Source organism: Nicotiana sylvestris, chromosome 6, assembly GCF_000393655.2.
Source record: "Nicotiana sylvestris chromosome 6, ASM39365v2, whole genome shotgun sequence".
NCBI lineage: Eukaryota > Viridiplantae > Streptophyta > Magnoliopsida > Solanales > Solanaceae > Nicotiana > Nicotiana sylvestris.
The window spans coordinates 38,489,117-38,501,563 of NC_091062.1; the positions used below are offsets into that span (position 1 = coordinate 38,489,117).

The 12,447-nt window shown below is 36.5% G+C and overlaps 1 protein-coding gene across 7 annotated transcripts; it reads right to left on the minus strand.

Annotated features, from left to right (window-relative positions):
* Window positions 1-2,180: 2,180 nt before the first annotated feature.
* Window positions 2,181-9,094, minus strand: LOC104212589 (UBP1-associated protein 2C-like). 7 transcript variants are annotated; one of them, XM_009761893.2, is made up of 2 exons: window positions 7,620-9,094; window positions 2,181-2,718 (listed from the first exon to the last, which is right to left on the minus strand). In XM_009761893.2, the coding sequence occupies exon 1, from the start codon at window positions 8,983-8,985 to the stop codon at window positions 7,621-7,623; it is 1,365 nt and encodes a 454-aa protein (XP_009760195.1). In that variant the 5' UTR covers window positions 8,986-9,094; the 3' UTR covers window positions 2,181-2,718; window position 7,620. The 7 variants fall into 7 exon arrangements, with proteins under 7 accessions (XP_009760195.1, XP_009760193.1, XP_009760196.1 ...); XM_009761891.2 differs by lacking the exon at window positions 2,181-2,718 and adding an exon at window positions 2,952-3,487; XM_009761894.2 differs by lacking the exon at window positions 2,181-2,718 and adding an exon at window positions 2,952-3,517.
* Between the last annotated feature and the right edge of the window lie 3,353 nt (window positions 9,095-12,447).

Below are 12,447 nucleotides of genomic sequence, written 5' to 3' on the forward strand. Positions count from 1 at the left end.
AGGCTCAGTGGTTTCTTCATGAATCTCAGAATTTATTAAATCGTGGATTTCTTCGTGAGACTTTTTCGTAGTGTTATCTTGATCATTTGTTTTCCTTTTTCTAAGATTTCGATCTTTAGGACCTAATGGCCTGCCACGTTTTAGGCGTGCTTTTGATTCATTAGCTATGACACTAGAAGATTGTCCAATAGAGACATCAATACGGATTGGAACATTCTCTGCAGAGATATGTGATTTTGTTATCCTTTTCAGATCCGTAAATGCATCTGGCATTTGGTTTGCTAGTTTTTGTAAATGAATAATCTTTTGCACCTCTTTTTCACAAATAAAGGCACGTGGATCAAGATGAGACAATGACGGATTTTTCCACAAAATTTTCCGTTTGGTTTCATCATTTTCTCCCCCTAATTTTGGGAAAAGTGTCTCATCGAATCGACAGTCTACAAATCGTGCAGTGAACAGATCCCCCGTTAATGTTTCAAGATAGCGAATAATGGAGGGCGATTCAAACCCAATATATATTCCTAACTTTCTTTGGGGGGCCATTTTGGTGCGATATGGCGGTGCTACAGGCACATATACTGTGTATCCAAAAATTCTTAAATGGGATATATTAGGTTCATGACCCAAAACTAATTGCAACGGGGAATATTTATAATAATTTGTCGGTCTAAGACGAACTAACATTGATGCATGCAAAATGGCGTGACCTCAAACAAAAATGGGTAACCTCATTTTCATGAGTAACGGTCTTGCTATCAATTGCAGACGTTTAATTAAAGACTCTGCAAGGCCATTTTGAGTGTGAACATGAGCTATAGGATGTTCCACTTTTATCCCAATTGATAAGCAATAATCATTAAATGTTTGAGATGAAAATTCAGCAGCATTATCAAGTCTAATAGACTTAATTGGATTATCAGGGAATTGTGCCCGTAATTGAATTATTTGTGCCATTAATTTTGCAAACGCGAGGTTGCGTGAAGACAATAGACACACATGAGACCATCTAGAAGATGCATCTATTAAGACCATTAAATATCTAAACGACCCACTAGGTGGGTGAATAGGTCTACAAATGTCCCCTTGTATACGTCCCCAAAAAATGCAAGGGACTCAATCCCAATCTTTGTTGGTTATGGTCTACTAATTAATTTGCCTTGATAACAAGAAGTGCAAGAAAATTCATTATTTAAAAGAATCTTTAAATCTTTAATGGATGCCTATTTGAGTTTTCTATAATTCGTCTCATCATAATTGATCCAGGGTGTCCCAATCGATCATGCCAAAGTACAAAAGTATTGGAATCAGTAACCTTTTGGTTTACAATAGAATGTGCCTCAATTGCACTAATTCTTGTCCAATATATGCCACAAGATAAAGATGGGAACTTCTCAATAACCCTCTTTTGGCAAGAGACATTCTTGGTAATGATGAGATATTCAAGATTATTCTCATCTATTGTCTCAATATGATATCCATTTCGATGGATATCTTTAAAACTCAACAAGTTCCTCTTGGACTTGGAGGAAAACATTGCATTCTCTATGATAAGTAGTGTTCCCTTGGGCAGAGTTATAGTAGCTCTTCCAAAGCCTTCAATTAGATTACTACTACCAGAAATTATAGTAACATTTGCCTTATACATACTTAAATAAGAGAAATATTTCTTCTATTTGAATATTGTATGTGTCGTACATGAGTCAATTAAACAAATATTTTTACAATTGAATTGTGATCCAATTTTGCTTTGAGAGATATCCATATTTGCTTGTTTTTAAAATCAAATTATAGAATGTCGAATTTAAAAGAGAAAATTAAAGTAAAATACTTACCTTAAATCTAGAATTTAATCACGAAGAAAGTTCATGGAACAATTGACAATCATATGCTCAATCCCAAAACTTCTACTCAATTGGTTAGAGTCTCGTGCTGCTAACATGTTATAAACTAATAAAAGAAGAAGAAGAATATTGCAGCGCAAAGTAGAGAGAGGGAATTCTTATTGATATGAGACGAATTACAATGTAATAGAATCCTCTATTTATAGGGAGAGAGTGACTTAGCCACCAAATAATGAACCCTAAAATCTCTTTAAATATAAACATTCACCATAAATAAAATTCTATTTATAACACGTAGTTCTTAATTAAAAGACTGCGTGTAAGGAAAGTCGATCATTTTCTAAGTAGTTACCCAAAATTACATTGTATTGCTTTTGCTGTTGTGACTATTAATAAATAGTAGTAATTTATTACAATTGTTCTGGACACAAAGTGGTGATAAGAAGATGGCACCTAGTGCTTCCAACTGAGGTCAATTTTTGTTGATACTAATCAAGATGTTATTGTTCCGTTGTGAAATTAACGGTATCCATTTAAACCGCTTTTAACCCCACTATAGTCCTCAGAAATCACATCTGGTCCTCTAAGCACTCTATACTATCATTTGATCCACAATCATAATATAGTAGTATTTCACAATTTAGGTTGCAATCCTCAGGATCAGCACTCTAAGAGCAGTCTCAATCTCGCTCCTTTTTCAACTCGGAGACATGAAGTTTGCATTACCTCTTGCCATGCTCAAATCGAATTGGCCAACCGCCTCACGTTGTCCAATTTGTGTTTCATCCAATTTCAGTGTGTACTTCTCTTGCATAAGTGGAAGTATTTACCAAAGATAATGGCCCAACAAGAGGAACATTTGCACGCTCAGAAACTACAGACAGACCATAAAGACTGCCCTCAGACATAAAAGTAAACTCAAGGCAAAAGCTGCCCAAGTAAATGACGGGTGTCTCATTGAAGTTGTATTCAAGAAGAGAGGTGTCATTCAGGTACAAATAGCCGCAATGAATATTGAACCAAAACTAACGTCTACTGACATATAGTATGGATAAATTTCTTCACCACTAGATTCACAAACAAGAGGGTGGGATAGGAGCAAATATCTGGCACATGCTTTGACGTTTATAATAAACCAAGCACTGTAGAGTAACCACAAGCATGAAGTGATTGACACCAGAAAAATACTGAGACAGCTCGCAACCTCATTAGCTGTATCGCCACCCCAAGCACAAAGATATCAAAAAAGAAGAACTAATAGAAATTCTAACATCTAAATTCCTCTAAACATGAAAAGAAAGAAATCAGGAAATTGTTTGAAGCATTTGTCGAAGATATCAGATGACTACCAGATAGGATTGTTAATAGGCACTGACGGTCTGCTTATCTGATATAACAATGTATATCGCATGCCAATGAAGACACGTGGTGCTGTCATGTAAGAGATATATCGAACTTGCCCGGGCTTTGCTATACAGTATGTGAATGCTTGTCTCTAAAAGGGCATTGTCCACCACTCCACCAGCATCTCAACAAGGTTATGTTTTGGCACTTCCACACCAAGTCATGCTAGGACTTTCCTCGAATTGCTTGATGAAGATTTCTGCCAACCTAGATATCCCCTTTCTTAAATGGTACAGCAGCTGGGAATGCACCATCATATTCTATGTAAACTAAAGAGTTTGTATGATTCAACTAGAGGCTACACTATGAAAATTACAATTTAAATAGATTTACTTTTAATAAGAGAAAAGATGGCAAAGTAATGATAAGGTCAGGATATGGTCATATATCCATAGTAGGTAACTTTTGTTATTTGAATACCAGTCTTGGCAACACACTCCTTATTTGAATCCCAGTCTACACAACAAACCCCTTGTTTGAATCCTAAACATAGGCCTCACAAGTCAATTGGCAACTTCAGACAAACTCATGACCAAGTAAAATTATTGGTAGTTGCACGACTTGTAGCCATTCAAACCTCATAAGATAATTTTATCTTATAAATATTAATGGATACAACTTTTGCTACTGTAGCTATAACCGGTAAGATTTAGATTTATCTAAATATGATCAACTCATTATTTCAAGATCTAGAGTATAAAACCATATCATCCAGCATGGACCATTCATATAAGAATGGTCGAAATTAAAATTATTTCAGAAAATGTACACACCACTTAATATTGCAATATGCGTGCAGATTTAATCAGATACTACCAATTTTCGCAACTACAAAAAGTGATAGAGGGTTTAAAATTTAAACTTTTCAACCAGAAAGCACTTCCATTCGATATGCATGCAGGGTTAATCAGATATCACCAATTTCCACATCTACAAAAAGTAACAAAGGGCATTAACTTTTCAACGCAGAAAAACACTTTTCCATCCACACCAAAATAAAAGGAATAGGAAAAGATTCTTCTGACAGCCACTCCTCTCAATTAATCACCACCCTATTCCCCTCCTCCCCCCCCCCCCCAAAAAAAAACCCCACCCTTACTGTGTCACTGTACCAAATACAAACTATGTTACTACGGGCCGAAGATTCTATAAACAAACCTGCAAAGGCAGAATGCGGTGGTCTGCGATGGAAGTGAAAAAATAAAAAACATTGTGATGTTGACTGTTGAGCATATTATACTTTAAGCAAGGTTTCTACCAAATTTAAGACTTAAATCTTCTTTACTTAGGCCATCCCCATCTCGCAACTACACCAAAAAGCAACAGGTTTGACTACTACAACCTAAACTCTTATACTTCAGTTTAAGCATGACAACAGTAGCTATCTGGCACACTAGGGAATACTTCTTCCGGGGAATCCTCTTAAGTATGAGACCCTCCTTCAACCGCAATATGCGATTAACTGCATCAAATTGTAAAACCACTCATCAGAGCTCTTGGGAGTCCTCCATTATTCCCAACATCCTTTTAATCCGCTCAGCAAGAGCCATTCCACACGAGACTCTAGATCATTACGGCCTATCTTCATCTTTGTTCAACTATGTTCATATGAAGCACTGCACGGTTTTTTACATATTTTGGCCACATTTGTTTATGTTCAAAGAAGAAAGTCTGGTATACTTCAACAAGTTGTACAAACAACTATAAAGAAAACATTACAAAAGTAGGAGCCAAATCAAGAGACTCGAGAATCAAGATGACTATGACGCACTAAGCCAATCTTTATCATGTCTTTGGAAAAGATAACAGTAGCCGATCTTTATACATTTTAGCCACAATTATTCCGTCCAGACAAGAAAGTCTGATACTCCAACCAGTTATCCAAACAGCTTAAAGCAAACACTACCAAGTGTACGAACCAAATCCAACATGGAAGCACCATTTTCAGCAGCACGAGTATATATGCAAAGGAGGGTGCACTGGAACGGAACTTCAGAAAGAAACTGCAAGATTGGAAAATGGGGGAGTTCCAAAACCTTCTAAAAAACTAATGCATGAGCAAATCAATTTCAGTGACAGATCAGGACATCTGAAAAATGTGAAGGATGGTACAATGCCTTTTTCTCCTGGAAAAAGGTATGGTTTACAGTTGCAGAATCCATCCATAAAATGAATTTGAGAAAAAGGAAAGGTAATTCATGTTAAGTGGAGATATACGTTCAAAAGGTCCGAGTAAAAGATGTAACCATATATTATTTGCCATGAAATAATCAAGTCAAATACAATTTAGCCCAGCCACAGAATCCCTCGAGACCATCATAAAATGCAAAATAAGGAAATCAATTGGCACTCCCATCCCGACCAAATAATACAATCAACCATAACCAAGATTATCACAACCCCAGAGATAGTTAATCAAACTCATCCTTTCATATCTCAAACATAGTTGACTACCATGTATTGGATAACCAGACAGACAATTGAGCATGCATAAAAACTAAGGCCTCAACCATACAAAAAGATGAAGTCGTCGGCATGGAAAAAAGGCAGAAAAGAAAATAATTTGAGATCAAAACGATTAAAATGCAAGGGAAAGAAGGCTTTCCAATACCATATGAAACTAATATCATCAGCTTCACCAGAAATTTTAGAAGTTGTTCACAAACCAGCACATTATTTCTAAGGCTCAAAGCCTACAAGACATTTACTATATTTATATCCAAATACGACCTCCACGAAGAGCTCTAAAAAGCACAAAAGCCTCCTGAAGAAAGAAACAGTCTGACTACCATAACTTAAAAGGACATCATTACAAGGTGCAGATGAAGAAGCCAAAGTACATAGCAAATCAAAATCATCAAACCAGACTTCTAAATGTCTGCATTCAGCAAGAACCACTAAAAGCAACTGCACCAAGCTGTCAAAACACCTGAATCAAACATCCATTCACAACTCAATACATCATTCCACGTCTGGAAATCAAACTGATCTTAAAATTGAAAGCAAAAGAAAGGATCATTACAGTATTAAACCATCAAAGTAACACAAAAGTACATAAAATACAATTGAATTGGATGCAAATATATCCTAGTTATCAATGATCATACAAACAGAGACAGCCAATCTAATCAATCTAGGATTACACACAACAAAGGGAAAAAACAAACAACAACAACAAAATCAACAACCTTGGGTTTCTCTTTCATATAGAGAAGCCGCACAAGCTAAAAACAAGAAAAACATGGGTAAGCATTGATCAGCAGAAACACAAAGAAAAATGATCACGTAGAACATGGTTGCAGAAAAACTCATCGAGAGCGCAATAACCTGATGGACCCAAACCACCAAGGCATCATACTTAGGCCTCCCCCCCCCCCAAAACCCCCCCACACACACATCCCAAGAGGAGAGAGAACTAGAAAAACAAGTCAACAATAATAATGCAAAAATAAAGAATTCACATCAATTTACAGTTGAATAAGCATGACAATAGTCATGAAGCATATGCAACAACAACAACAACAACAACAAACGCAGTAGTTTCCCACAAATGGGGTCTGCATATCCAATGACAGATAAAATTCAGCAGAAAAAGAGAAGGCAAAAGTAAAAATAAACAGAAGTACTCAAATAAATATGGGATTATACAGTTTAAAGTCATTTTCCAATTAGGAAAATCCACATGCCCAAGAATCAGGTTGTTCAGACATGCTGAGAATGTAGAGTGAGGGACAAAAGGCACCCAGATGACACAAAAAATAAAAAAGGGAAGAGTCAAACAGACTTCAATTTATCCACACAATAAAAAAGGACATCCACTAGAATACCAAATGCACAAATGGCGTCCATTGATGTGTGTTCCTTTCTCAAGACAGAATGTCGCTCTAAAATCTAGAAACATTAATTGCTATGTGTTCAACAGATATCAAGAATGCAAAGAACCAAAAAAATGTGAATCTATCATAGCATAAAGCAGAAATTTCACGAATTACATTAAGAAAACTGCTTTAATGGTTCTTGCCTTCCTCCCGTTTTATCACATTTCTGCCCTTGTCTTACTTAGTAAACCCTACTGCACATTAAGTATATCCACAACCAGATCATAGTCTAACCCAGCATACACCACGAAAACTCACTGAATATTAAGCATACTTTACAACCAGGTAACCCACACAAATGTTTATCATTCTAACCAAGCATGCACCACACATCATCAACCAAAAATATTCAACAAGCAGAGTGCAACGCATAAAAATGGAGAAAAAAATCACACTTGGGCAAAAGAGTACCGACAGACAAAAGGGAACCAACCACCAATCAATATAATCACATAAAAAGGTGGTGGGAGGAGGAAGAAATTTAGTAATTTACCTCAGTAGTATGAATGCATCCCCTGGTACATACCCCCAGGTGCAACTCTAGGTGCAGGTGATACCCCGGGCACTTGGTTTTGTTGACTGTAATGAGGACCCTGTGGTGGATAATCTCCTGAAGCCAACCCAGTTGAGCTTGGGGGTAACCCATACATTGAAGAGCCACGGCCTGCACCGCCTAATGCACCACCAACTCCACTTAATCCACCACCTCCCAGCGCCCCAGTGCTGCCATATCCACCACCTCCCAATGCCCCAGGACCGCCATATCCACCACCACCACCAGTAGCACTACTGGCCAACGCGCCATATCCAGCTGAACCAGGTCCACCATAATGAGATCCCCCACCTCCACCATATAGACCACCATACCCACCACCACTAACAGAACCCCCAGGTTGGCTCCCACCATAAGATGAACCACCACCGGGGCCACCCACACCTATACCATTCCCACTACCGTATGCTGAATTGGGCCCATGTCCGCCGGGTCCACCAAAGGTTGAATGCCCTGGAAATCCACCATAACCAGTAATCCCACTAGGCCCACCATACTGGCCCGGGCCAACCTGATCAACATGACCATCAGTTTGAGCCTGAGCTCCTCCTCCAGGCTTCCCCCCTTTCTTCCCATCAATAGCTAGCTTACAATTCAACTGATGCCCATCAATATTCTTAACAGGATCCACTAGCGAAGCCTTAGCCGCCTCCGCCGTCTTATACACAAACAAAGCATACCCTTTCGACTTCCCAGTCGCCTTATCAAACCCTAATGGCCCTTCCTCTATTTCCCCATACATACAAAAATGCTGTAAAATCCTCTCGGCCTGCATATCATACGGCACATTCGCTACATAAATCTTCCTCGCCGACACATCAACCGGATTATTGGTACTCCCGCCACCAGGCCCACCTTGAATCCCAGCTGACGCGAGCTGAGTCACTGCCATTCGTCCATCGATCTTCTTACTCGGCTCCTTCAAAGCAAGTAAAGCTCCATCAACATGCTTAAACGTAACGAACCCGTAACCTTTGCTTTTACCAGTGGCTTTATCGTTAATTACGACGGCTTCTTCTAACTCGCCGTAATTTCCGAAAATTGCTTTAAGTTTTTCCGTATTCGTTTCCCAGCCGAGTCCGCGAATGAAGAGCTTCCGTTGAGTGGTGTCGCGATCGGCAATTACTCGTACTTGGTCTAAAACGTCGGCGTGACGTACAACAGCGGTTTGTAGGATTTCGAGCATTTGTTCGGGGGTGACTGATTCTAGAATCTTCCGTGCGTCTTCGATTGTGAGTCTACTGGTAACGGGGACGTCGGTGATAACGCCGTTATCCTCGAGCTTTCGTTTCTTCAAAAGGTCCATCTCTTTTTTACAGTGAAGAGATTCTGGAACTGACCGGAGGTTAAACCCTAATCAGAGGAAGAAGAGGGTCGAGGCGATACCCTAGAAAGGTGTATATCAGAATGTGGATTGGGTTCGTTTCTGGGCTTTTATGATAGCCCAACGCTGACAAAGACAACCCAGGGAATTACTAGCACTCCTACTACTTTTCTTGTCACTTTGCTAAGAAGAATTAACTGTTTTTTCTTTCTTGAAATCTTATTATCAAAATTATCCGCCCTAAATAAGATAAAATCTTATTTTAAAAATCTTTTTTTATTAATAAGGTTCTTTTCAATTGATACGGTCCAAACATTTACTTTTTAAGAGTATTTAATTGATGGGAGGACTGAAAATTTATCAATATTGATTGGTAAGTACTATTACTTAGAGCTTATTGTTTTAGGGGTGTTGGAATACCATTGCATTTCGTATTTTTAATTAGATTGGGTGTTATTTGCCACTGATAATTCTGTAGTTGGTAGCATTTTTATTCTTCAGTGATTTGTTTTAGTCATTTCACTCATGTGGCATTGTGCAGGAGGGGGGTGATGATGATAAATTTGTGTGGTACATCACCATACAAATTAAAAATAAATTTTGTACAAATTTGATACATTTACGACAACATATAAATTAAAAATAAATTTTATACAACTAATTATATAATATACAACTTATTTATAACTTATCTACAACTTTCATACCATGTTAAATACAACTACAACATCATACAATTTAAATACAATTTTCATACAAATTTTATACAATATGTCTTCTGTATGTATTTTGTAAAAGATTTGTATATATTTTATATGTAGTGTGTTCTTCTTCCTCTCCAAAATTTCAATCAAAATTTTCTCTTTTAATACAATTTTGATACATATCAACAATTTTATGTAAAAAGATAATATTAATTACTTAAATATAAATTTCATACAACGATTCATACATTATACAACTATTTTCAACTTTCATACAATATTCAAATAAAAAACATATATAACTACAACAGAATACAACTTAAATATAATTTACATACAATTATAATATAACTTTAATACAATCTCGTAAATATATTGTATGTCATGTGTTCTTCTTCGAGTTTCAATCTGAAATTCAGCCAAAATCAAGTTTAATCTTCACTAAACATTCTCAAAATTGAGATATAAACTCCAAAAAATATTCTTAGTTGTTTGCAACAATACCCAATCCAAACAAATAATGGTTTATGAAAACCCAAATTTGAATTCAAAACTTTTTAATGGTTGTCAATGGTGGAGAGTCAAACACCTTCAAAATTTATTGATTGACAATTTTAATTTGAACACCAATTATGCAACATGACAAAGAATTGCTAAGTTAAAACTTTATAGTAAAATAATTGAAATCCATTATGAATTCCATTAAAAATATATACAACATGAAAGAATAAAAAGTAGAGAACATCAATGGAAGAAAAAATAGGGAAAGAACAGAGAATGAGAGATAGAGAGACAGAGGGAGACACACAGAGAGAGAAAGAGAAAGGGGGGAGAGAGAGATGGAGAGAGAGAGAACATGGATGGGAAATAACTAATTCCTTATTTAATTCCTAATATAAAAGGATACTCATTTAAAACTAATTTATATATAATTGATAAATTATATATGGACATGTAATTAAGTTAAAACTTGATTAGGGAGGGTAATAAAGTTGCATATATAGTATAAGAAGGTAAAAATCCCATAACCTAAATAGTTACTCGCCTAATTAAACATAAAATAGTTTGCATATATATAGTTTGCATAAGTATACATATATATATATATATATATATATATATATATATATATATATATATATATATATATATATATATATCAACTAAAAAAATAAACAGTGAATCTTGCCATCTATTTGTGTAAAGATCCATTTTCTTTTTCATAAAAAGCTCTCTTCGGATTTGATTTTGCATATTTTCCTTCCATATAAATTAAGATACAACACTTGACTCCTTTTTTGATTTTTTTTGGAGTAATTTACACTATGTTTTGTTGGGAAGCGTACCTGGCTAATAAAAGGGGAAAAATATTTAAAAAAAGAAAACCAATAAATTGCACAAGACAAGAAAAAACAAGATTTACGTGGTTCGGCAATTTTAGCCTACTCCACGGCCACAAAAAAAATAGCGCTTTATTAATTAAAAAGAAAGAAGAAGTTGGTGGATGACCTGCAAATGAAAATGCATACCCCTTTTAAAGGCATTTGAATGCCCTGCCGATGTAAGCACTTACGTTATAAGAAAAGAATTCAACCTGCCGACGTAAGTGCTTACGTCATAAGAAAAAAATTCAAAGATAAATTCTTCCCCCTATCATTTTGCTTCTCTCTTTGACTTTTTTTTCTCTTGTGTTATCTACTTTCTTTCTTTCACATACAACAACAGGTTTGTTCCTATCAATCTCCCCCTCAAACCTATGTTACATGAAGAAAGAAAGTAAAAAAAGATTTGCTATTCTCTGGTAGCGCCTTCACGCTATCAGTCTTGAAGACTAACTGAGGCTGTGCACAACCTCAATTTGCTAACATCGACAACTTTAGTCAACGTGTCTGATGGGTTCTTCGATCCTGTTATCTTTCATAGGGAAAGAGTTTCTTCACTTATCAACTCTCGGATATGATGATACCTCAACTGAATGTGCTTTGATCTTGCATGAAATACTGGATTCTTGGCAAGATGAATTGCACTCTGGTTATCACTAAAAAGCTCACAATTGTCTTGCTCTTTACCTAGCTCTTTAACAAAGTTCTTGAGCCAGATCATCTATTTTCCAGCTTCTGAGATTGTCATGTACTCTTCTTCTGTGGTAGATAGAGCAACACTTTTCTGAAGTCTAGACATCCAACTAACAGCAGTATTACCTAAGGTGAACACATAGCCCGTGATACTTTTGCGACTATCCAGATCGCCGCCTAAATTTGCATCAGCAAAATCTTGTAAGATAATATTACCCATTTTAAAACAAAGTGTCATACCTGGGGTGCCTTTGAGATATCTCAATACCCATTTTACACCTTCCTAGTGCTCCTTTCCTGGATCTGACATGTATCTACTGACAACTTCAACTGCATGGGCCATGTCAAGTCCGGTGCAAACCATATCATACATCAAACTTTCTACTGCAGAAGCATATGGAACTTTGGACATATACTTCCCTTCTTTATTTGTCTTAGGTGATTGGTCCTTTTATAGATTAAGATGGCTTCCAAGTGGAGTATTTCTAGTCTTTGCATCATGAAGACTAAACCTATTTAGTACCTTCTATATGTACTTTTCTTGAGATAATTTTGAGGTTCCTTCAAATAAGTTTCTGCTAATCCTCTTCCCAAGTATTTACTTAGTTGGTCATAAGTCTTTCATTTCAAACTCCTCCGCCAGTTGTTGCTTAACCATGTTGATC

What these genes read in the sequence shown, in the direction of transcription:
- LOC104212589 (XM_009761893.2), bottom strand. Translation starts at nt 8,985, where the DNA reads ATGGACCTTTTGAAGAAACGAAAGCTCGAGGATAACGGCGTTATCACC.